This window comes from Zingiber officinale, chromosome 6B (genome assembly GCF_018446385.1).
Source record: "Zingiber officinale cultivar Zhangliang chromosome 6B, Zo_v1.1, whole genome shotgun sequence".
Classification (NCBI taxonomy): Eukaryota; Viridiplantae; Streptophyta; class Magnoliopsida; order Zingiberales; family Zingiberaceae; genus Zingiber; species Zingiber officinale.
In genome coordinates this window covers 94,114,751-94,141,833 of record NC_055996.1, presented here as the reverse complement: position 1 = coordinate 94,141,833, position 27,083 = coordinate 94,114,751, and the positions used below count along the sequence as shown (strand labels likewise).

The 27,083-nt window shown below is 36.7% G+C and overlaps 1 protein-coding gene across 3 annotated transcripts; it reads left to right on the top strand.

The window, feature by feature from the left end:
* The first annotated feature begins 1,408 nt into the window (after positions 1 to 1,408).
* Positions 1,409 to 8,752, top strand: LOC121993222 (protein NUCLEAR FUSION DEFECTIVE 6, mitochondrial-like). 3 transcript variants are annotated; one of them, XR_006115130.1, is made up of 4 exons: positions 1,409 to 1,651; positions 1,747 to 1,868; positions 7,479 to 7,548; positions 8,521 to 8,752. XR_006115130.1 is itself a non-coding variant. In XM_042547929.1 (4 exons), exons 1-3 carry the CDS (start codon positions 1,494 to 1,496, stop codon positions 7,121 to 7,123), a joined length of 300 nt encoding a protein of 99 aa, XP_042403863.1. In that variant the 5' UTR covers positions 1,409 to 1,493; the 3' UTR covers positions 7,124 to 7,140; positions 8,521 to 8,752. The 3 variants fall into 3 exon arrangements, 2 of the variants coding, with proteins under 2 accessions (XP_042403863.1, XP_042403864.1); XM_042547929.1 differs by lacking the exon at positions 7,479 to 7,548 and adding an exon at positions 7,104 to 7,140; XM_042547930.1 differs by lacking the exon at positions 7,479 to 7,548.
* Positions 8,753 to 27,083: the final 18,331 nt, after the last annotated feature.

Here is a 27,083-nt window from a genome sequence, read left to right as displayed (position 1 = left end):
CAAGTCTTGGTTAACTATATAAATTAATTAATTGAAAGTTATCATCAATCAACTGACCAATTAAAACACTTATTTCTCGGTAAGTCTTCGCCTAACCAAAAGAACTACCTACACCCAGAATATAGATCTATCTTTCACATCTCACATATCAAGAGATTATCTCCTAGAGTTTTTCTGTCACGTATATTGTCAACTTCTACCTATTAACACTTCTCATTTATCAAGAGGCCTCGCCTTTAGTCTATTTTTATCTGCTAGGTATTTGGTATATCTAACTTGCTAGGACTTCATAAGCCAGCACTTATTAGACTTTCAAATTTTCCAACACTTGTAGGACTTTCTTTGTCAAATGCCCAATTGATCTCAACTTACTGGGCTTCTTCTAATGCTTCAATTGCACCTGCAATGTTAGTGTCAAGAAACCTATATATATATATATATATTATCATGATATGAATTTATATATTTGAGCACATAAATATTGTGATCTATATATGGATGCTTTATTTATATTATGTTTGTTTTTATATATTTTTATATGTGTAGAGTGTTGTTTCTATATGTTTTTATATGTATGGAGTGTTTGTTTCTATATGTATGGATTGTATTAATTTGTTTGTATCTATATATGGTTTGTTAGGATATGTAAACTGTGATATATTGTGTTAGTTTGTTTGTAAACTGTGATTGTATGATTGGTTTTATATGGATATATAATTTGTATACATGGTTGAATGAGAATACAAATAGGTGTTGCCAGATTTTTTTTTCCCTGACGGAATATATATTCCGTCGATATTCTTGTATCGTAAAATACTGACGGATATACCATTTCCGTCGGTATTTTACGATACAACCCGGTATTTTTCGCTGCAGATTCCCCCTGGCTACAACGGAAGTTATATTTCCATCGGAAAACTTGGCGACAGCTATCCAGCGGGGTTTACCGACAGAATTATAATTCCGTCGGTACGTTACTGACGGAAGTTATACTTCCGTCGGGAAAATAGGTTCCTACGCATATTCTCACAACATATTTTTTTTCCCATCAGGAATTGTCGGTAAGACCCTTTAGCGATGGAATATCGACGGATATTTCCGTCGGTAATCCTGGAAATTTTTATAGTGATACCCGTATAGAGATATCAATTAATTTTATTTAAAATTGATATATTGAACTCAAAATTAAGAAAGTCAATATATTCCTATAAATGTTATCCATGCTTTGTATCTGAATTTGATAATATAATTACATGCATATAAATCTATATAATAATTAGAAAGGGTATAATGAAAATGTGATACGTATTTGTAAAATTATAAAAGTTAAATACTTAAAAGGATAATACTGAAATTTTCTCACTCGGTTAGTAAAATGCCGCTGAAATAATTTTGATGAACCAAACGAACGAAAAATCGGTCCATTTGGGTAAGTCTAGTCCACTGCCTAGTAAACCCTCGAATCAGCCTCCCAAGTCGAGTACCCATTCGCAATGGCCGCCGCCGCCGCCGCCGCCTCTAGGTCGGTCCTTCGCTCGCTTTCGCTCCGGACCCCTGCATCCGGCGTCATCGCTGTGGCTACAACCGCTTCACGCCCTACGCTTAGGCATGCCCCCAACTTGAGGCCCGCCGACGCTGCTCGTTACCTCAGGTAGCAACCAGAGCAAGTAGAGGGCAGTTTCACTCCATTTACAGAATTTCAATTCTTTTCTTCTTTTTCTTGTTCTAATTTGGAAATTTTGGCAGGTCCGCTGTCGTGGCGAGCTTCTGCTTGGAATCGTTGATGCCGATGCACAGCGCAACGGCTTCGGCGCTTATGACATCGATGCTCAGTGTTTCTCGCAAGAGATATGGAGGGTTCTGTGAAGGTACACTCTATATTCTGTTTTTTCGATGTTGTTGTATTCTTCCCTTTTTGTTTTGTTTTGTTTTTTTTTGTCATTTATTGGTGGAGCATATGGGCTGAGCATTGGATTGTATCATACAATTTTTAAGCCATTTTAGCAATACATTTTGTAGTGTGACTGTGTTTTGTTTTCCATCCTTTAATCGTAGAAGCTAAGTTTTAGAGGAATTCGATGCTTTTAGTTGGACTGTATGAGTAATCAAAAGAAAGAGGTGAACACGCTTATGAAATCTCAAGAACTTGTCTTGGTATAGCCTTAGAGACTTCTACTGTCTTGACTCAGAGCATTCTCAAGGGATTACTTCATCTGATTTTGGGCTACCACATGGATTAGTATTAAATAATTGCCATTCAAGATTTCCTAACAATGGACTGAATGTTACATGAGTAATCACCTAAATGGTCAAACTTTCACGTCAGCAGTTTATTTTAAAACTAGCATTTAGAACTATATCAGTTTCATAAATGCATTCCATGTTGTAAGTGGACATATGCAGTACTATGGCTTGTCCGAGCATCTTCATAATGCAATACTACCTACAGGATCTTTTTATGGTCTCCTTTTCATTATCTCTATTTCGTTCTTTTTTTTCTTCCATATTAGTGATAGCAAGTCATTTACATTCTACTGATCAACAAAGTTGTGCCTTACGAGATTTTGAAACATAAAATTCATCTATATAGAATCTACATCGATATCCTTAGTTAAATCTCGTTCAATAAAGAGTGTCAAGCAATCCTTAAGAAAGTCATCCTCCATTTTATTGCGAAGTGTCGTCTTCACATGCTTCATTGCTGCAAAGACTCTCTTAGTGGTGGTAGAAACATGTAATGTCAAAATAAGAAGAATCAATCTAGTCAACATAACTTAAGCCTTTGACCGCCCACTCTCGGTCAATTGCTGACACTACTCAACAAGTGTAGAAACCTTCAAATTCTTCATCACATTAAGTTTGTAATGTACCAATTCATACTCCAAAGCAACAATGTCTGGATCTGTAAAATCTTCAGGATAAAATTTCGTTGCAAGCTTGCAGATATCATTACTGTTAATTTAGTCAAATGAATTTTTATGATCTAAAGTTGTAATAAGAGAAAGAAGTTCCATTGATGACTCATTGAATCGAGTATTTAACTCCATCCAGATGAAATCTATTACTACATTAAAAACATCAAAGTAGTAATGATGCTCAACTGTAGTTTGAAGGAAATGATTGATCTTATATGGACAATTAAGGTTAGACATATCAATTTCATTTCTCGATCAGAAAACTTTCACTTCATGAAGAAATTATTCTCACTGCATTCTCTAAGTTCTTGAAGGATAGTTTTGGTAGTAGAGGCAAATATAATAGCAGCCAAAATATCTTGGGATTTTCTTTGAAGAATTTGACAAAGAGTATATGTCGTTCTCATAATTTTATACATCACGTGCAAAATGAACACAAATTCAAAGCTTGTCATGCTTCTGTAAATCCATTGAACTTGAGCCTTAGCTCTTTCATTTGGAGAATGGTCACTAAGAATTTCAAAAACTTTACAAGTTGCAATGTACATACCTATCAAGCTTTTTACTGAGTCATAGTGAAAACTCCAATAAGTAGCTCTGCTCATTGCAAATTACCAATTTGATTGGCCCCACTTCCATAATCACATTCTCCAATTGCTAATGTGTGCTCAATTTCATTTCTTTGTGCAATATATAACTCAACAATGCGCTTTGTAAAAAAAGTGACAATATTGACAATATTATCCAAATGGGAAAAGAATTCCCAAATAACACTGACATCCTTAGTTGTAGAAACTAATGTTAGTAATTGATGGGCAAAACAATGGACATAGTATGCAGACAATCTATGAGAAATATTGTCTGAAGTATATTCCATACACCACATGTATTGCTAGCACCATCATATCCTTGGCTTTTGATTTTCTTAACCTGAAGGTCATGATGAACAAGAACATTTGATATCTCTTTTTTCAAATTCAATGAGGTAGTGTTACTGAAATCCCATGATCGTTCACAAATCTCAAGATAATGGCTATTTGCTCTCGTTAAATATATCTCGTACTTCATCAACAAGAATACAAAAGCATTTATTTTCAACTTCTGCACGAACCATATGGCGTACTCTATTAGCCATAATATGTAAAATATTTTTGTATTTTTGTAGCGATATATTGAGCATTTTTTGGAGCCTTCTCAAGTACAACTCCATCAGTACTCATTTTTGCAAAAACCTTCACTAATTTAAGAGAATTCCCACGATTAGATAAAGATAAAGAATCATCATTACCTCTAAAGGCACCCCAAGGCTCTGATTCATCAAAAAGGCACTAAATTGTCACCCAGGCACCCGCGGTTCGATCCCTAGGTACGGCGCATTTGCAAGGATTTTTCCTCCGAATAAGGTGCGCAACAACGAGATGTCGGCTCACCGCGAGTGCTTCTCGATACCCTAGTAGTAGGTGGAAAACTTTTGTGGAGTCGGGACAGTCACTCTAGGTTTGGTGTTACCTAGTTCAATATTTTTTTTTAAGTTGTAGCCAGCGAACAATTACAGTTGAGGTTCTCAAATGTAAACGATTTTTCTTCTTTTCCTCTTTAGATTGGGCTTCATCAAGTTTTCAACCATTCTCTCACACTTATTATGCGACAAAGCAAAACTAAATGGACAAAAAATGCATATGTTTTTCCTTGGTTTACTCCAATTATCAAATTTTTCATTGACCAGTGCCGAGATATTAGATGAATTAACATCCAGTGAATAAAATTTCGTTCCGTGCTGGGCGGAACGGGCGAAATTTACCGTTCCGCCTGCGCACCGAAACCGGCACCAGACGAGCGACAATTTCGTCGCGTCGTGCGTCACGCGCCAGGAGGAGTCGCGCGCGCACCAGAAATCGTCGCCGGAAGCTTCGCAGCGCCTGAAGCGCGTCACGGGCGTCGGAGTAGCAACGCGACGTTGCTAGCGACGCCGAAAATGTCACGGACGCTTCTGGCGCTGCCGGAAGCGTCGCCGGACTCCTCCGGTGCTGTCGGAGGTGTCGCCGGACGCCTCCGCCGCCGTCGGAGGCGTCCACTGGGCGTCGGTGGCGAGGCGCGGGCGCTGGGTCGTGGGGCAGGGACGCACTGTGCAAAATTACCATTTAAATAAATTAAACAATTCACATTTAATTGTGATATTTTAAAGGGGCTTTTTTAAATCCTAATTAAATTATCCCAATAAAATATAAAAAATATATTTAAATTTTTAAAAAAATAATCAATTTTATTAAATAATATTCTGAAATTATTTTTACTATTTTAAAATTTTTAAAAATTTTAAAAATTCTAAAAAAAAATAAATTTTTTTATAAAAATTCTATTAAATCAAATTTATATTCTTATATATATATTTTAATTATTTTATATTTTTTACTGATTTAATGTTTAAATAAAATTACCGAAACTGTATCGGCACAGCACGATACAATACCGAAACCGTATCGTTCCGGTCTCGGACCGAAACCTCGGCACGGGTTGAAATTTTAAACCTTGTTAACATCATTAGTAAAAGAAAACAATAGAAACAATATGCCTTATTTGTTGAATGTGAATACTCTAATGAAATTTCTGGAACCGTTCTTTTATGAAACCGACGATTCTGACTTTTAAATTTTGTACTCGGATACTCCAACATCTTTGATTGATAAGACTCCATCTTTAGATATGAATGTCTTATCTCATCTTATATATAAAATGATATTCGCATATTTATTTTCTTTTTCCCGGGTCTTGTTCAATATAAGTAGAGGATGACTATTGGTCCTCTCTAGGAGAGGAAATTGTAGGAGTTTGGACATTGAGAATTGGAAGACATTCATTAAATTGATGTTGCATTGTAGGGATGGTAGAAATTGAAGTGCTTTTACTAGTTTGATGATCTCTCTTATTAAAGAAAGAGGATATCAATGTCTTTCCTTTCTTTGTAGCAGATTAATGTTCCATTTTGAAATAGTTCAAATTATATCCCTAAACAAATAATAAAATAAGAATCAAACAAATAGGTAGTGCTCAAAGTACAATGAATTGTGTGGGAATATCTTGAGATAAAATGTAAGTTACAATCTTATTCGAAAATAAAACCCTAAAGTCAACATAATTTAAAAAAAATAACCAAATCTCTAAAGAGTTGATGTTAAACAATCAAGGAGCGAAATAGATGAAAGCACAAAATTATCACATTTCTGAGGTTAAAGTCCAAAGCACAAAACTGTTACAATTCAATGTTCACAGTTTTAATCCTCGAGTGTGAACAATAATTTCTATATAAGAAAAAAATCAAGTGCTCAACTGTGCAGTAATAATTTAATTTAGTTTTAACCAACAATATAGTAAAAAAAACTGGAGGCAGAGGCTGCATGAGCCACGACCGCGGTTGGCCACAGGAGCTGCGATTGCAGGAACTGTGGCCCCCGGAATCGCGGCTGCTGCCGTTGGAACTGCGGACACGGAGCCGCAGCAGTGGTCACGTCGGCGGCTGTGGCTGTGGTCGTTCGACTCGATCGCACCGGTGGAGGTGATGGTGCCGTGGGAGGCAATCTCAGCAGGTTCCGGACAGAAGAAAAGAGAACAAAAAAGAGATTAAGGGTTACTTGAGATTCGTCGGTTGTCCCTGTCCTCAGAGTCAGAGAGGAGTCAGAGAGATACGCAAAATCACAAAATCAGAAGAGAGAATTATGAAAAAAGAAAGGAAAAAATATGTTAATAGAGAATAGGGTTTATCCGTAAAAACACTTCTTCCATATTAAAAATTTGCTTTTGGATCCCCTTATAAAAATAAGTTGCGGTTCTTGAGGGCTGGGCTATAGCCTAGTAGTGCCCTCATGAAGATCCGTCTCTGGGTGTAGGCAAATGCTCAGGATTCTTTTACCTGTTTACTTGCTTGATCATACTACTGATATTTGCATTAGTATGTAATTCTAGCCTAGAGTTTTGGAAAATTGCATCATTTGGACTCTTTGAAGTCTGTCCTGTAGCTTGGTTATTGTTAGTTTAAATTGTAAATAGCTCTAGCTATCATTATGAATATGATGGTACAGGGTGAAGTACGAATACATTTTTATTATGATTAAACTTTGATTTGGTTTCCTGTTTTTTTTTGTTTTACTATTGATGCAAGGGCATATCTTTTTCTCCTTTTCCTTTTTGTAGGACAAGATGAAACTAGATGAAGGCCACATATCAAAAGGTGATTAGCATAAAATAAGTATCTATTACATTTGAATTATACTACTGCATACTAATTAATGGTGGAAGTTAGTCATCTAGGGTGCACCTCATAGAGCTCTCGTCTACTTTTGTGCACTAGCACACCTTTTGAATACCACATGGTATATTATATGCATAAAAGTTGTCACTATCAAGTTATTGTTTTTCATCAATTTTAGCACTCAAAAAACAATATGGAATTTGTGTTGTTGCCTCATAATTATATTAGATGACACTTTTATTTCTGCAATTTAAATACATGATGCACGAAACAAATAAATAAAGAAATAGTGCACTGATTTTATGTCATTCAACCAGCTGCTTGTGATGACGTGTGATAATCGTTAGGTGGAATCTTGCAAAATTTTCTGTTCTCCACAATAAACAGGTGGGACACTCAAATTTTATGCTGCCTGCATCATATCCATGTAGTTAGTTATTCAAATCTATTTTGGATTTTGAAGTTTAATAACATCCATTTTAACTTTTGTTTGACATAATTTAGGTTGATTATTCTTCATGATTGGTTTGCTAATAGATTTTTGACAAAATCTTTCACTGTGGAATGTGGTTTGGAAAAATTGCATATTGTTTTGATTTCTTATCAACATATAAGTCATCCTATTGCAGATAAACATATTCTTTATGTTTGGCTTCAAATATAGGTCAGCTTATGTTGTGTGTGGTTGTGGGTGGGGATGGGGTATTGGTGGTTACAATAACCATATATAGCAAAGCTAGCTGCAGCCAAGATTGTTTCATCATGTACGATGTCACAATACTGAAATTGTTACATCTTTTTTTATTATAGTTTATTTGGTCACAATTTTTGTTATCAATTCTGGTGAATTGATAAATGAACTTGTGGTGAAAGGTTTTTGTTGTGTTTGCCATAAGCATAATCTTACCTGAATGAATTTAAATGCTTGGTTGTATGTGACAGACTAACCTAGTACCTTTGTATGGAGGATGGAAATGTTACGGCGGACAGTATCCATTCTAATAGGAATGTAGCATACAAGCAACTGATAAGGATGATGCGAATCAATCTTTTCTTCTGAAAAAAAATATATAAATGCTTCTGACGATGATAGTACTTCAACTAAACAAGATGAATGCTAAGATATATTTGTCTAGTAACAGACTCTGATTTTGCACATTTATAGTTAATTATAGGATCTTAATAGGGCTTGATGGCAAGACAAGATCCTTGTACATGGTTCCAAATAGTTGAGACTTGCATCTTGCTGTTGGTCATTCCAGAGCTTGTTCAATTTAGATAATTTTTATCCAATCTTTATTTCTAAGCTTGATATATTATCATTTAACTCGGGATACTAATTTATTTTATTTAAATCAGTTGGCAATGACGATGCATGAGCGTCTCAGCCGGATTCTGCAATTCAGAGCTCAGGAAATATTTGGGGAATCAATTTTTTTTTTCCATTGCTAGAAATGAAAGTTTAACCTCCATAAACCCTCTATGCCTGATCATCCTGAAAGGTCATTTGATATTCTTTTGCTACGGTTGACTTTGTTTTCTCATGCGTTTATTTAGCGTTGGAAGTATGTTGGTACTGTTTCTTTTTTAATTTGGAGTACTATCTACTAGCAACTAGCGATGATAGTTAGCTTGACAATTCTGTTTGTGGATTGAGGACTCCATCCATGTGTGGCATGTTGCAAAAGGCGAAATCGCTCGTCCCAGCGCTCCTGTCGCATCCGACCCCAGGTCATCGCGAGGGAGGTAAATCATGGGAGCCGAGAGGGCAAGTGGTGGTGAGTTGAGTTGCATAGGGTCTGTGGATTTATGTCCCGACAGTCCTGCAGTTCGATCTCATGATCTCATGTGATAAGCATATCACCATTTATCATCTCGGATGATCCGTGGGGTCGGGGCTCCATCCATGTGCACCTAGTCTTTGTTAAAGGAGAGTAATACCTCAAGAAACTAATTCAGTTAACTCATTCAACCTACCTAGAGTGATCAGCATGACCAAATCAATTGAACCACATTTGACCGGGTGGGCTAGTCTTTCATGGATTGCTTGGCTTCATAAATTGTTTTGATCTATTTGGACCTCCGAATCCATTTGAATTGCTCAGCTTATTTGGACTGAATGGTTCCTAGACTGGATTGTCTGTCTGTCGGTATCATCGGCTAATCATCGTTAGGCATGTTTGAAGTGCTGGGCTCACCTCGGCCGCTCGATTCATCTGCTCACTCGCCCCAACCCACTCAGTTTTTATAGACAATTGTCTACTAGCCCTTCACTGCCACTAGTGAAATCATTTATTGCATTTTGCCTTCTTTGAGCAAAATGAAAATATTTCTCCCTTTTATTTGCTAAATATAATTTTCCTGAATCTTTATCATAAATTTTGAATTTAGAAAATCTAAATGTTAGTGTCATAAAATTTTAAGTTATATGACGTAAGTGTTTAAGCGTATGAGTGTAAATGAATCAAATTATTCATGAGCTATTCGAAGTTTGATTTGATAAAAGTTTGTTTAAGCTCGTTTAATGGGATTCGTTAAGATAAATAAATAAAGTTCAAACTTCACGATATTCGGCTCGTTAGCTCGTGAATCAATTTTTAAGTTCATGAATCAATTTTTAAATAAAAAAATAGTTTCGATATTAAATTTATAGATTTTATACTTCTTATAAAATAAATAAATAAATTATTAGAATAATTATAATTTTTAATAAGAATATTATAATTTTCTCTAAATATATAATTTAGTTTTTAATGAATATTTAAATTTAAATTTATTAAGTTTGTTTATGTTCGATAAAAATTCGAATAAACTCGTGAGATATCAATATATTCGTTAAATAAAACTCGAACTCAGTTCGATTATAAATAATTTAAACTTAAATACATTCGATTATATTCCTATTCAAGCTATCCAAAAACAGAGGGAGAAAATATCTTATGGAAATAAGTGTGCAATAAATTGTTATATTCTACCACTCTAAATTTTTATTTGTTAAAATAAAAAATTTTAATTTTTATAAGACTGAAAATTTTATATTAGAATCTTATAAATTCTGATTTATTAATTTTTTTTAAATTCCTAAACTAACATGTACACTAGAGAGCCTTTATAAAGACTGCTCCTGTTTTTATGATTTATGTAAATCATTGATTGACTAACATAAATATAATATTTTTTATTTATAAAATTCATCGTAATTTTTTTCTAATCTAATTTTGTCATTTAAAATGTTGACAGATATGCTTTTCTAACAATATTGCAAGAAACATTAAGAGATTGCCTATTTTTCTTAAAAAAACACATGTGAAGTTTTTTTTAAAAAAAATTAAATAGATATTCTTGGCTTTTTATATAATGGAGGAATTCGAATTTCATTTAATTAATTTTTGTTGGACCAGTTAGGGCCGACAAGAAAGGGTTGAGTTTATCTGTCAAAAAGTAAAATAAACATTTTCCTTATCCGTTCAACTCAGATTAACTATAATAGTATACTTAAAATAAACAATAAGAAAATAAAGAAAGAAGCGCAGAATTTATTTGGTTGTTAATCCAAGGACAAAGAAAGCTCTAACACTCTCCTTCGGTGAAGGCGGAGAAGTCTCTTATACTCATTAATTGCTCATACTATTGCTAGGAAAAGAATACAGGAGTTGTTGTCCATTTCTAATCTCCAGGGATCTTTTTATAACTCCTGAAAAACTCTATCCGTGGGTGGAAGGCGCCTTCAGTGAAGCGCAAAAGGACAAAGCTTTATCCTTTGACAACGATAAAATTAACCTGGTCGAAGGCACCTTCCATAGGGCTAGAAGGCGCCTTCGTACTGTTCATCGAAGACGCCTTCCAGTTTCCAGTCCCATGGAAGGCGCCTTCAATTCACTTTGAAGGCGCCTCCATTAGCAATTCCAGCCTCATTTCGCTCTTCTGCTGCTCCGATCGCCTGGGTGATCGCGACCATCCGAAATAGGGCTCATCAGGACCCATTTTCTGGCCTTCTCCTCGAGCAGGCTTCTGCTCTGACTTCTCGTCCCTCAGAATGTCGTGCACGTCCTTCTCGTCTACCGGTGTACTCTTCCGCGGCACCTCGTCCCTCAGATGCACCAAACCCGTCGATTCCCTTCCCGTGTCATCCTTCTGGCTAGCTACGTTTTCCGCTCGACTTCTTGTGTTCCTAAGCTCCTGCACACTTAGACAAAAAGGTCAAACACAACAGGACCTAACTTTAACTTAGTTGATCATATCAAAAATATCCTGGGTCCAACAATCTCCCTTTTTTTGATGTGCATCAACCCAAGTTTAAGTTAGGGTAATAGCAAATAAATTGCAATAAGTATTGTAAAGAAATACGTATAACATTGTATTGTAAAGAAATACGTATAACATTGTAAAAAATTATTTTAAAAACTCCCAACTCCCCCTAAACTTGTACCTATTCCTTCCTCTTTGATTACATCCAAAAATAGGAAAAATAACATAAGAAGTTAGAATCTTTTGAAATTAATTTTGAGGGGTACTTAATAAAATAGTAAACAGAATGACACTTTGTATTTAAAAAAATAAAAGAGTTAACAAAAAAAAAACATTTTTTCAAAAACAATTCTAACTTGTTAACAGATTATAACAGTAAATCATTTTAATAGTTAGTTAATTAAATATTTGTTTCAATAATATGCTTCCAGACTATGACGAGACACTAGATCTTCTTGGATATTGGAGAAACAACCACTTTTTTAAACAAAGCCTTTTAAAGAAATTAATATTTAATTTTCTTTCTAGTATTCAACCATTTAAAAAAGAATTTTACTCTAAGTATGTTTTTGGAACCCAATATAAGTTCCTACCTACTGGGTTAATTAAAAATTTGGAGGTACATAATTTTTAAGAATATTCCTAATTTGCCCCTAGTGATGTCTAATATACTAGTTTCGTCTATCATACTTTCTAGAATTATTTAAATTCAAGCATGCATGGTCATTCTTCAAACTTTTGACTTGAATTTTCAATTTATCATTTTCTAATTTCAAATTATCATACATTTCTAAGGGACATGAATTTTCTAAGTTTAATTTTAACTTAGCATTTTCTTTTTCTAATTGGCACGAATTTTTAGAAAGTATTTTGATAAAATTAAAAGACTGCTTGGGAGATAGTGCATGTACCTCACTTACCTCATGATCTGATGCTCCCCCTTCGTCACAGCTTTCCTATGATGATCCTCCCCCTTCGACGATGCTCATTTCTGAGCTGTTTTCATCTTCTTGATGGCGTGCCATTAGAGCTAGTCCGGAGAAGGCCTCGATCTCGGACTTAGAGGATAATGATTCGTCCCATGTGACCTTCAAGTTCTTGTACTTTGGTCTGTTGCCCTTGTCTTTCTCCTTGTCTTTGTTCTTCAATTTTGGGTAGTCATCCTTGATGTGCCCTTCTTCGTTGCAGTTGTAACATCAGACCTTTCTTTAATTTCGATAATGCTTTCTTGACTGCAATTTAAATTTATTAGTTTTAATAAATTTATTAGACTTTCTTACCAGTAACGCCGCTTCATCTTCGTCGATCGATGCTTCGGAGTCAGGATCTTCCATCTTGGCTTTCAAGGCAAGATCATTGTTCAACTTTTTGATTTCTTTAGAATCTGCACATCGGGTTTCGTGAAGTTCAAAGGTAGAAAATAAATTCTCTAGTGTACTTACCTTGAAGTCCTTAGAGATGTAGTATGCATCTACTAAGGATGACCACTCTGGAGTTCTCGAGAAGGCGTTGAGTGTATACCGAATTGAATCTCGATTCGTTACCATTTCTCCGAGATTGTTGAACTGAGTGATGAGCTCTTTGATCCGTACTTGGAGTTGCACTACCTTTTCTCCATTGTTTATTCGTAGGTTTGTCAGCTGGGTTCGGAGGATGTCTCACCTTGCCAATTTTGTTTCAGAAGTGCCTTCGTGTAGTTCTAGGAACTTCTCCTTGAGCTCTTTGGTGGAGTTGTAGCTGCCGATTCGATTGACTTCCTACGGTGGAAGGATGCTGAGTAGATGGAATTCTGTTTTACCATTCGCCACGAAGTCGACTTGCTCTTTCTTCATCCAATAATATTCTTCTTTGTCTTTCGAAACTATGAAACCATATTTCATGATTAACAAAATTTCAAAATTCATTTTAAAAAATACCTCCATCCAGAATTTTCATTGCGCGAAGTCTCCCTCGAATTTTGGTAGGTGAATGCTTGCACCGACCATCGTCTCGTTACTTTAGTCGACGATTAGTCCTTCTGAGGCATCCTGGCTCTGATACCACTTATTGGACCAGTTAGGGCCGACAAGAGGGGGTTGAGTTTATTTGTCAAAAAGTAAAACAAACACCTTTATTGTCCATTCAACTCAGATTAGCAGTAATAGTATAATTAAAATAAACAACAAGAAAATAAAGAAAGAGGCGTAGGTTTACTTAGTTACAACCTAGGTGGTTGTTAATCCAAAGACAAATAAAGCTCTAACACTCTCCTTCGGTGAAGGCGGAGAAACCTCTTATGCTCGTTAATTGCTCAGACTATTTCTAAGAAAAGAATACATGAGTTGTTGTCTATTTCCTAGCTCTAGGGGTCTTTTTATGGCTCCTGGGAAACTCTATTCGTGGGTGGAAGACGCCTCCAATAGGCTGGAAGGCGCCTCCAGCGAGACGCCAAAGGATAAAGCTTTATCCCTTGGCAACGGTAAAATTAGCCTAGTCGAAGGCGCCTTCCATAGGGCTGGAAGGTGCTCTTGTACTGTTCATCGAAGATGCCTTCCAGCCCCATGGAAGGCGTCTTCTATAGTGAAGGTGCGGAGGCGCCTTCAATTCACTTTGAAGGCGCCTCCAACAATAATTCTAGCCTCCTTTCGCTCTTCTGCTGCTCCGATCGTCTGGGTGATCATGACCATCCGAAATAGGGCTCACTCGGACTCATTTTCCGACCTTCTCCTCGAGCAGGCTTCCGCTCCGGCTTCTCGTGCCTCGGAATATCGCGCACGTCCTTCTCATCCACCGGTGTACTCTTCCGCAGCACCTCGTCCCTCGGATGCACTGAGCCCGTCGACTTCCTTCCTGTACCATCTTTCTCGCTAGCTGTGTCTTCCGCTCGACTTCTTGTGTTCCTAAGCTCCTGCACATTTAAACCTTCTCCTATCTATTTGCTTCTTCCCCTTTCCTCACCGAGCCCTAGCTGTCCTTACGTTGTCTCTACCTAACACCGGTGGACACTGCCTGATGCCGTGCCGCTGTTGATCTGTGTCGTGGGTGCCGGGAGAAGGAGCATCGACAAAGGGTTTTGGCCAACTTTTTCCCTTTGCTTGTGGAGTCGGGCAGAGAGGCGGATCTTGCATCGGAAGGGTCCATGATCTCTTCCTCTTCACTGATTTGGATTGGGGTAAGTATGTGCAGAATTGGTTTGATATCGAAATTAGTCTACTCTTGTTATGATTCATTGGAGCAATACCACATCAAGGAATTGGAATGGCAGTTAGTGCTAATCCTAGATTTGATTCTTGGTTTTTTTTGAATAAGGCTTAAAATGGTATTGTGTATCTGTTATCTGGATATATTACAGAATGTGAGAAGGTTGATCTGTTGTGGCTATGTTTCTTCAGCGGAGGAGGGAAAGAAGGAGATTATTAAGGTTAGTTCTTATTGTAAGCACTGATCCAATCAATAAGTGTGTTAATATCAGTGTGTTAATATCAGTTTAGGAATGTGCTATTTTGTGGTGGGATAATTAATTGAGGATAGGGTTGGAGTTACTATCCAATTGACACTGTGGATGAATTAAGTGTGCGTTGATTTTAGAAAATTACCTTGATTGGTTATGCTTATTGCAAATCCTAATTCGAATGGATTAGTTTAAGTCGATTGAGGAGTTAGTGTTGGATTGAGACGCGCTAGAGGGGGGGGGGGGGGGGAATAGCGCTCGTGACTTTTACAATCGATTTCGGAATCGTAAAAGAGTTACGCAGCGGAAATGATAAACTAACAAACACACAGAAGACTCCAAGAAGTTACTTTGTTCGGAGCCTATCTCGACTCCTACTCGAAGGCCCGTGGTCGTTGACCACTTTCGGTGGGCAACAACTATAATATCGCAAAGCTTACAAGATGTATTACAGTTTAATATCAATAATAGAATTATACCGACACTATCAGAAATGAAGATGTAGACACTGGTTGTCGGATTTGCAGAGTGTTGTTGAAAGCGTTCGGAGCAACGTTGGAAAGCACAGATTCTTCTATTCGAGAGCGATGATCTGAGCTGCACCTCGAGACCTCCTCTTATAGCTCTGCAAGATCTGATCCAGATCCCCAAGTCTCAGGATCATCTTTGACCCGAAGCGGATCGGTCAACCGATCCTTATGTTCGGTCGACCGATCAGATGATCTCCACCCCATCTGATCCGTCGATCTATCGCTCCGCTTCGATCTGGTCAAACTCTATCCCTGGGTTCGGTCGACCGATCCCAGGTTCCGGTCGACCGATCAGTCTCCTCTGACCTGCTCACCTCGGCTTGATCCAGTCAACACAGGTCCGGTCGACCGATCCCGAGGTCCGGTCGACCGATCCCTGGTCGAGCCCGGTCCAACTTCTGGTGAACTGATCTGTTAGCTTGGAGGTTCGGTCGACCGATCCCAAGGTTCGGTCGACCGATCTAACCCTGCACAAAAATATTAGTTTCCTGCAAAATAGAGTTAGAACAAAAGATAATATATATAAATAAATTTGACAATCACCAGACTGTCCGAGTCTGAGTTCGAGTTTCCCAACCGGAAACCCTAGGTCGACCTGACGCCTACTGTTCCCTCTTCCGGGGAACGCGCCCTCACCTACTCCTCTCAGGAGATTTACCTGTTGCCAGCACGATCCTCTAGATCGACTGGACTTTTGCTCAACGTCCGATGCTTCCGGTCTTCATGATGGATGTCCGGTCCTCGAGCCACCCAGACTTCTACCCGGTTCGCGACACCAGGATTTTAACCTAGGGTTACCACCCTCTAGGATTTTTGCCCGAAGCGTCGACCCGCTAAGACTTCCCGCATAGGGTTACCACCCCTTATGACCTAGGGTTACCACCCCCTAAGGTTTGGGCTTTCCCTTGCCTAACCGCAGCTAGGACTTTCTTGAAACACTCAGTCACACACATTAGATAACAATTAAACTTAACTTTGAATCTCTTTGCCATTATCAAAACTAAGGTTCGATTGTCGGATGCTTCCCGCACCAACAATCTCCCTATTTTTAATTATGGCAACCGAAATTCAAAGTTAAGTGAAAGAATGCAATAACGGTAGATATAAATGAGTACAAGCATAAATAAAACCTAAGCACATTGAAACTCCCCCTTAATGGGAGCTTCCCCCTTAAACTGATTAGTTTTAGTTTTGAATTTAGTTTCCTTTTATTTTCCTTTGAATTTCCTTATACTCTCCCCTTTTGCCATATATAAAAATAAGGAGGAAAAAAATGAGTTCTGAAGTAAACACTTAGCTTTTCAAATTAATTTTCTTGTAAATATTAAAGTCTAAGTGTTTCTTTTAAAAAATTTTAAAAAAATTTCTTCTAAACTTTAAGTTTAAGAAATAATTTTAAATTATTTTGAAATAATTTTCAAAGTATTTTTCAAATAATTTTTGAAATTAATTTTCAAATGATTTTTCAAATAATTTTGAAATTAATTTTCAAAGAATTTTTCAAATAATTTTTAAAATTAATTTTCAAAGGATTTTTCAAATAATTTTGAAATTAATTTTCAAAGCATTTTTCAAATAATTTTTGAAATTAATTTTTAAAGTATTTTTCAAATAATTTTTAAAAATAATTTTCAAAGGATTTTTCAAATAATTTTGAAATTAATTTTCAAAGGATTTTTCAAATAATTTTTTAAATTAATTTTCAAAGCATTTTTCAAATGATTTTGAATTTAATTTTCAAAGCATTTTTCAAATGATTTTTGAAATTAATTTTCAAAGGATTTTTCAAATAATTTTTGAAATTAATTTTCAAAGCATTTTTCAAATAAGTTTTTTAAAGGAGTTTTAAAATGATTTTCAAATAATTTTTCAATGGTTTTTTTTTTAAAATGATTTTCAAATAAGTTTTCAAAGGTTTTTTAAAATGATTTTCAAATATTTTTTGAAAGGATTTTTAAAATGATTTTCAAATAATTTTTTAAAATGATTTTCAAATAATTTTTCAAAGGATTTTTAAAATGATTTTCAAATAATTTTTTAAAGGATTTTTAGATAATTTTTGAAATTAATTTTCAAAGAATTTTTCTAGGGATTTTTAAATAAGTTTTTCAAAGGATTTTTCAAGTGATTTTTAAATATGTTTTTCAAATATTTTTCAAAGGATTTAAATAATTTTCAAATAATTAAGTTTTAAAAGATTTTGAAATTGATTTAAAAGATTTTTCAAATAATTAATTCATTTGATTTAAGTTAATTAAGTCGATTCATTTGATTAAATTGAATTTATTTAAGACTAAGTTTAACCTAGATCCATCTCACTCGATTTAAATTTTCAATCAGGGAATCCTATAAATTTTTTTGTGAGATGATTATCATTAATTTAGGTTATTTCTAAGGATTAATTTACATTTGAGTTAAACTTAGGTTTTCCAATTAGTCAATTAAATATGTCTTTCCATGATTGATTTGCAGGTCAGGACGAGGCTCTAGGCCTTCTTGGGTATGAGATCATCCACCCCTTCCTAGACAGAATCACTCAAAGAAATGTATATTTAATTTTCTTTTTGAAACTCCTAGATTTAACTAGCAAGTGTAAATTATGCCTAGATCCTTAAGCTATCCTAGTCTAAGCATGTATATTGTAAGGAAAATAAATAAACAAGCATCAATCAATTTTATCTATTTATTGAGATAGTTTTTCTATTTGCTCCCCCTGGATCATAGCCTTGATATGGTCTATCAAGGAAATGGATATGATCCTTGGGGACCCAATAGTGACCAGGTCAAACTTGATTAACCAAGTTGGACTTTGATACCCATGCTTGGACAATTTTTCTATTATTTCTATTAACTAGCGATAAATATGATTTGTATTTTATTTTAGTTTTAAATCCAAGTCCGGTTTTGTTGTAAACGGCTCGCTGTTTTCCAAGAATCAGATCCAAATTCTTGGAACTCATAGTGAACCGTTCCAACGTGTCCTTGAGTTCTTTAATTTGAGTTTTCAAATTTGAATTTTCTTCCTCAAGTTGTTGGACTTGAGTTGAACTTCCAATTTGAATAGGCTCAGTTAAAGAACTCAAGTCTGTCACTTCCTTAAGGGCTGTTACCTCCTTTTGGAGTGACTTGACCCGAACATTGGATTTAGCTAATTTCTTAAGCAAGTAAGGAATTAACTTTTGCAAATCATCTAATTGAGTTTCGGCAAGTAAGGCACTTACAGTGGGGTTCGGTCCTTCGGAAACGGATGCGGATCTGTGGCTTCGCTTGGACTCAGTTTCCGACTCACTCTCGGTTTCGGACTCGAATTCGGACTCGGTTTCGTCAATATTTACTTGTACTGGCAACGCGAGGAAGCTTGTCGGTTCTTCTTCGTCGGACTCGGATTCATCTGAGGACTCGGACCAGGTTGCCTTTAATGCTTTCTTTTTACGTTGCTTTTTGTTTAGACAATCCGGCTTGTAGTGCCCCTTCTGGTTACATCCGTAGCAGGTGACTCCAGATCTGTCCTTCGGGTCCGTTTGAGTTGCCCTTTTTGACTTGCATATTTTCCGCACAAGCTTTATCAGTTCGGAAATAACTTCGTCTTCGTCCTCTGTGTCTGATTCGTCTTTGGACTCGGGTTTGGATTTGCGCCTTGATGTCGGTTCGCGCGTTCTGCTGGTACCTGCAACCAAAGCAACACCTTTCTCGATCAGGCGTGCATCAACTTTGTAAGCATGGAAACTTTGTGAGGAAAAGCAATTCATCTAGTTTTATTGAAGATAAATCCTTGGAAACTTTGTAAGCATCAACCATGGATGCCCACAAGGTGTTTCTCGGAAAAGCGCTTAGCGCGTACCTTATTACGTCGCGGTTTTCCACCCTTTGGCCGATCGCATGAAGCCCGTTGAGGTCCCGGATGCGCGCGTGAAGCTGGCTCGCCGTCTCACCTTCCTGCATTTTAATATTATACAGTTTATTTAAAATTAAATCGCGCTTACTAACTTGAGCATCGGAGGTGCCCTCGTGCAGTTCGATCAGTTTTCTCCATAGCTCTTTGGCGCTTGAGAAGGGTCCTACTCTGTTGAGTTCTTCTTTTGTAAGCCCGCATTGTAGCATGCAAGTGGCTTTGGCATCTGCTTTCACCTTCTTCCTGATGCTGGTGTCCCAGTTGGTGCAGGAAACCAGTTCTCGGGTGCCGTCACGTGGTAGCTCGAGATCGGTCTGGATGATGATCCACATCTCGACTTACGTCTTGAGGTGGTATTCCATCCGGTTCTTCCAATATGCAAAATCATCTCCGGAGAAGAGCGGGGGGCGGACAGTGCTATAACCCTCTTGTTGGGCCATTGATACCTTGCACGACAAAAACACAAAAAAATCTATTCCAAGACTTGGTCTTGGATTAGTAGTGCGGGAATAAGGAAATAAGATGTACTCAAGTGATGTTGCACCAGCTTCGAGCAAAAACGATTCAAATGAGAAATAGATCAGAAAATAGTAACTATACTAATTCCGGTCGCCTCCGAAAAACTGAAAATAACCACGAAAAAGATGCGTGATTGGTGGTTGCACCAGATCAACGCTACCCCGCTCTGATACCAATTGTTGGATCGAGACGTGCTAGAGGGGGGGGGGGTGAATAGCGCTCGTGACTTTCACAATCGATTTCGGAATCGTAAAAGAGTTACGCAACGGAAATGATAAACTAACAAACACACAGAAGACTCCAAGAAGTTACTTCGTTTGGAGCCTATCTCGACTCCTACTCGAAGGCCCGTGGTCGTTGACCACTTTCGGTGGGCAACAACTATAATATCGCAAAGCTTACAAGATGCATTACAGTTTAATAGCAATAATAGAATTATACCGACACTATCAGAAATGAAGATGTAAACGCTGGTTGTCGGAGTTGCAAAGTGTTGTTGAAAGCGTTCGGAGCAGCGTTGGAAAGCACAGATTCTTCTATTCAAGAGCGATGATCTAAGCTGCACCTCGAGACCTCCTCTTATAGCTCTGCAAGATCTGATCCAGATCCCCAAGTCTCGGGATCAGCTTTGACCCGAAGCGGATCGGTCGACCGATCCTCATGTTCGGTCGACCGATCAGATGATCTCCACCCCATCTGATCCATCGATCTGTCGCTCCGCTTCGATCTGGTCAAACTCTATCCCTAGGTTCGGTCGACCGATCCCAGGTTCCGGTCGACCGATCAATCTCCTCTGACCCGCTCACCTCGGCTTGATCCAGTCGACACCTATCCCAGGTTCGGTCGACCGATCCCGAGGTCCGGTCGACCGATCCCGAGGTCCGGTCGACCGATCCCTGGTCGAGCCCGGTCCAACTTCTGGTGACTTGATCTATTAGCTTGGAGGTTCGGTCGACCCATCTAACCCTGCACAAAAATATTAGTTTCCTGCAAAACAGAGTTAGAACAAAAGATAATATATATAAATAAATTTGACTGTCACCAGACTGTCCGAATCTGACTTCGAGTTTCCCAACCGGAAACCCTAGGTCGACCCGACGCTTACTGTTCCCTCTTCCGGGGAACGCGCCCTCACCTACTCCTCTCAGGAGATTTACTTGTTGCCAGTACGATCCTCCAGATCGACTGGACTTTTGCTCAACGTCCGATGCTTCCGGTCTTCATGCTGGATGTCCGGTCCTCGACCCATCCAGACTTCTACCCGGTTCGCGACACCAGGATTTTAACCTAGGGTTACCACCCCATAGGATTTTTGCCCAAAGTGTCGACCAGCCAAGACTTCCCGCATAGGGTTACCACCCCCTATGACCTAGGGTTACCACCCCCTAGGATTTTCCCTTGCCTAACCGCAGCTAGGACTTTCCTGAAACACTCAGTCACACACATTAGATAACAATTAAACTTAACTTTGAATCTCTTTGCCATTATCAAAACTAAGGTTCGATCGTCGGATGCTTCCCGTACCAACAGTTAGATGATCCAATTAGGGTTTATAATTGGATCTGAATTTATGTTAGTTTCTCAAGGATTTGATGTAGCTAATTTATTTATATGTAATTAGCTAAATCTGCATATATCATGTATTACAGGACTCTGATTCGAGACGAGCATCTCGACATTAGATTTGACTGGATTGGACCTGCTATTTGAGGCGGGTACCTTGACTTATCTTTGATAATGCCATGTTGATATGTTTAGTAGGTTATCGCCTTTAGTAATAATTATGTTCATTCTTGTTTCGATATGTCACTACCGGATACCTGTTACATGCTTATTTGCTCACCTGTTATGTATTTTATGTTAGTACCCACATGATTATATATATGCTCATAGTGGTAGTGACATACCATGTCTTATTATGTTCAGGACCTAGGTTTTTATTTATACCATACCTGTCTTGTTTACCTTAGATCTTCGGATGTGGCTTATTGATACTAGGGTACACATTTTATATATATATGTGGATTGGTTTAGGATATTGCCATGCTTAGTGTCATGCATCATTTGCATGATTGCATGCTGCGCGATAATCTGTTCCATTATTGTTGAGCACATTGCCAGTTTCATCACTGTCGATGCTCCGTTGGTCCGCTCATGGGTAGCGTGATGCAGCGTGGTAGCACGTAAGTTTGCTCGGTGGTGCTCCGCTGGGAAGCTCATGGGTAGTGTATTGCATCGTGGTAGCACGCCGGGATCCCTCCCCGTCATCGTGTACCGGGAGATGAGAGCATTGTGCTCCCCCACTTATGATTTGGGGGTAGGAGGATAGGTGTACTCCAACAGCATCCCGTTCACTCGGTCACTCATCAGGAGCAGTGCCGTCAGAGTGCACGGTTGTCACAGCCCTACCCACTCGGTCTCACCATTGTGTGTGAGATGGCTGACTGGCGTTAGGGGTGACCATGTCATTGGCATCATATGCATTGATGCATATATTGATTGTGTTTGTTGCACTTATATGCTGCATTTGGATGGATGCATATGTTTGACATGCATACAGGATTTATGATACTCTCGGTCTGACGACCTGACTATTCTGATAGGAGGCCCTGGTGAGTACAGTTCTCTTCAGCCTATTCTATTGCGCATTTCCAGCTTTTGTCTAGGAGTCTGTACTCCATAGTTATTACTGTCTGTTATATCTTACTATACATGTCAACTGGTATCTGTTGAGTTGTTGAACTCACCCTCGTGGACACTATCTTTTTCAGGTACCAGGTTGTTTATGGAGTCGCTTGGAGTATCCTGCCTGCCGGTCTCCACGTCACATCAGAAGACCTGTCTCCGTTTTTGTTTATTTGTATTTTGGTAGATGAATGTGTGTATTTGGTTTTGTGTTCCGGTTTTGTTTCCGGAGTGTTGTGTTGTTGTGTGGTGTAAGCCTAGCTGGCTAGCAGTCTTTGTTTATAATTGTATATGTTGTCTATTGGATTTCCATTGTATTTTTGTGGTATCAGCCGAGTAGGCTGCCTATATAACTGCGTGGTTGTGTATATATTCCAGCCGCCTGTGGCTGATGTATATTGTGTCTATAGAAATGTTTCAGATTGTCACCCGTACAGGGGAGGTGCTGTCGAAATTTCTTCGGACAGGGACTTCCCCGGGGCGTGACAATTTAGTCTTTTTATTGTAACGTCACGGTCCCTCGGCCCCTTGGGCGGCCACACTAGCGGCCTAACTGGCGGACCCTGATGGTCCCTTGGGCGGCCATAATGGTGGCCCAACTGACGAGCCCTTATGTCGTCATCCGATGACCCTTGGCCATGCCGTTACTCACAAGGACTTCCCACCCCTGGCCAGTGGATTTTTGCCTTCCCCAGGATTCGAACTCTAGATCTCCAGGTTAAATACTAGAGTTTATGAATCCTGGTAGCCAAGTGAGTGGCGCTCACTTGGTTACTAGGATTCATAAACTCTAGTATTTAACCTGGAGATCTAGAGTTCGAATCCTGGAGAAGGCAAAAATCCACTGGCCAGGGGTGGGAAGTCCTTGTGAGTAACAGCACGGCCGAGGGTCGTCGGATGACGACATAAGGGCTCGCCAGTTGGGCCGCCATTGTGGCCGCCCAAGGGACCATCAGGGGCCGCTAGTGTGGCCGCCCAAGGGGCCAAGGGGTCGTGACGTTACAATATCAGGTCAACTTGTAGTTAAGTAAAGCAGACTACCTATTGTGTTCCTAAAATGTTTCAAGTTAACTAGTTTACCTTTTGGATCATTGATAATTTTTATATTTGTTGCCTTTGGTGTATTAATTTTCTTAGAATTTTTCATTCCAAATTTCTTAATTAACTTCTTAGCATATTTGTTTTGAAAAACATAATCGTCTTCTTTAGTTTGTTTCATTTGTAAGCCTAAAAAGAAGTTAAGTTCACATACTATGCTCATTTTAAATTAATCCTCTATTAATTTAATAATTTTTTTTATAAAAAAGCTTGTATTGATTGAATTAAAAATTATGTCATCTACATATATTTGAGCTATAAATATATCTTTTTATAAGGATTTAACAAATAGGATAAAGTTAATTTGTCCTTGGTTGAATATTTTAGAAATTAAGTATGTTAATAGTCATTTATACCAAGCTCTAGGTGTTTATTTTAATTCATGCAATGTCTTTTTTAGTCTAAAAATATGGTTTGGGTGATTTAGGTCTTCAAATTCAAGTGGTTGACCTACATAGACTTCTTCCTTAATAAATCTATTAAGAAATGCAGACTTTACATCCATTTGATATAACTTAAATCATTTATGTGCTGCATAAGCTAGTAATATCATAAAGGACTCAAGTCTAGCCACTAGTGTATAGATTTCATCATAGTTAAGTCCTTCCACTTGACTAAATTGTTTAGCTACTAGTCGGACTTTATTCTTATTCTTAACAATTTCTTCTTTATTATGTAATTTGTTCCTAAAGACCCATTTTGTATTAATAATTGATTTATTTTCTAGTTTAAGTACTAAGTCTCACACTTGGTTTCTTTTAAATTGGACTAGTTCTTCCTGCATAGCTATGATCCAGTCGGGTCAGGTAAGACTTCTTCTATAGATTTATGTTCAATCTTGGATATTAGGGTTATTTAACTTTAGTTTCTATATGATGATCGAGTTCTGACTCCTAGAGTTGGATCACTCAAAATTTGATCAACTGGGTGATTGGTTCTTATTCTGGATGTTCCTATATTAGGATCAATACTTGGTTCATCTAGATGGTTTATGTTAGGTTCGGGTCTAGGGTCATGATCTTCTAAATTTCTAATAAGTTGTTCATTATTAAAGTTGATTAAATTATCCTGAATATTATTATCTTCATCAAATATAATATTAGTCGTTTCTTTAACTTTTAGAGTATTTTTGTTATAGACTCTGTATACCCTACTAGTTGTTGAATATCCTAAGAAGATTCTCGTTGTTGACTTAGATTGAAATTTCCCTAAGTAGTCTTTAGTATTTAATATATATACTTTACACTCAAAAACCCTTAAGTAACTCAAGTTAGGTATTTTATTATAGTAGATTTCATAAGAAGTTTTATTATATTGTTTATTAATTAAAATTCTATTTTGGATATAGCAGACTTTAATTATTTCCTCGGCCTAGAATTGATGAGTTAAATTATAAGCATTTAACATGGTTCTAGCTGCTTCTTATAAAGTTCTATTTTTTTTTTTCTTTCAACTATTCCATTTTGTTGGGGTGTTCTAGGGCATAAAAATTTATGGAGGTATCCATTTGTTTGACAAAATTTATTAAATCTGTGATTTTCAAATTTGTCTCTATGATTACTTCTTATTTTTTTTTTCATTTTCTATTAATTTACATAAAGTGTTAAATATTTCAAAGGTTTTATCTTTAGTTTTTAAGAATTTTACCTAAGTAAATTTTGAGTAGTCGTCAATTATTACTAAGCTGTATTGATTTCCACTTAGTGATAGCCCCATGTGAATCAAATAGATATAAGTGTAATAGTTCAAGTATTGAATTAGTTTGATTTAAATTGGTTGATTTATAAGTTGATTTGGTCTGTTTTCCTTTTTGGCCATCACTACAGATTATATTTCTTAGGTTCTTTAATTTAGATAGACTTTTAACTAATACATTTTAACTCATTTTTTAGATGAGTTTTAGATGAGTGTGACCAGTCTTTTATGCCATAACTTAGTTTCTTTATGTTAAGTTAGTAAACACTTAGGTGGGGAGCTAGGTAAATTTATTGTGTAGACATTATTCTTTAGAATTCCTTTAAGTGTTATTTTTAGAGTTTCAATGTTTTTAATTAAACATTCTAGGTTAGAAAAGGTTACTAAGTAACCTGAATCACATAATTGACTAACACTTAGTAAATTGAATTCAAGATTTTCTACAAGCAATACTTTGTGAATAATAAAATTAGAATCTAATTCAATGTTATCTGTTCTAATTGCCTTAAGTTTTTCATTATTGGCAAATGCAATGGATCCTATTTTTTTTGAGTTTTAGTTTGATGAACTTCAATATGTCTCCAATCATATGTCTGGAGTATCCACTATCCAATATATATTGATCTAAATCTTTATGTTCCTACACATAAAATATTTTGATTGAGATCCAACTTTTAGGAATTAAGATAGGATGATCAAATTCAAATATTTATTTCATCTCGCCCAATCTAAATTGTCAAACATGTTATTCTAATAATCTATTTGTGAGATGAGACTTTGTGGTTTTACGGTTGATTAAATAAATTGAGTTAAAATACTTTAAGTTGAACTTAATTAAGTTGATTTAAATTGAGATTAAGTTACGTTAAAATTAACTTGAGTTAAAATTTTAATTAAGTTTTTGAAAAAAAATGTTTTTAAGTTTTTATTAAGTTTAGGTTGATTTGATTAAGTATTAATTCAATTACTTAATTAAGTGGGATTAATTAAATTTAAATTATTAAACTTTAATTTAATCTTATTTATAAGCTAAACAATTAGTTCAGGTTTAAATTAATAAAGTTTAAATTAATTTATGTTTAATTAAGCTTTATTTGAATTAAACTTAATTAACTTTATAATTAGATCATCAGATCAAATTAATTAAATTAGTTTAAGTTTATTTAATATTTGGATTAAATAGATTAATTAAATAAATCTGGTTCATTGAATTAATTATAATTGATTATTATTTTTGTTTGAATTAATTAAGTTAGATAAGTTAAAATCTGATTCATTGGTTCAATTAAACTAAATTTATTAAGCCTAGCATCTCATCCATTCTAGATTTTTAATCAAGGAAATCTTATAGATTTTGTGAAATAGTTATTAATTTTATCTTCATTATTTAGTTTGGATTCTAAGGATTGATGTCACATTTGAGTTAGATTCAAGTTTAATCTTTGATTAAATAAGTATATATTTTAGGTTTTAACTTCCAAGTTGTGGCAAGTCAAGGGGCCTTCTTAGGTATCGAAGTAACAATCACTTCTTGACAAAGTTGATTTGTGAAATTGGATACTCAGTTAATCAAGTGAAAATATTGGTCTAACTAGCCTAGGATGTGGCGAGATAATTTCGGTTAGTTCCACTTGACTAAGTCGAGCAAGTATGGTACGTCTTACCCTACTTGATTTCCTAGACCAAGTTTTCCTAACGTACTATTATCTCGTCCCACCTTGGTACTAGATTGAGCAAGTCTCAATCAAGCATAAGTTCTTATCTAAATTAAGTAGTAATTAAACTAAGTATGCATATTAAAGCAGTAAATCAAGTTTATCTAATC

Coding starts and splice junctions, on each gene's coding strand:
- LOC121993222 (XM_042547930.1), top strand. CDS start 1,494: ATGGCCGCCGCCGCCGCCGCCGCCTCTAGGTCGGTCCTTCGCTCGCTT. Junction 1,652..1,746: donor GACGCTGCTCGTTACCTCAG/GTAGCAACCAGA, acceptor AAATTTTGGCAG/GTCCGCTGTCGTGGCGAGCT. Junction 1,869..8,520: donor ATATGGAGGGTTCTGTGAAG/GTACACTCTATA, acceptor TATTTAAATCAG/TTGGCAATGACGATGCATGA.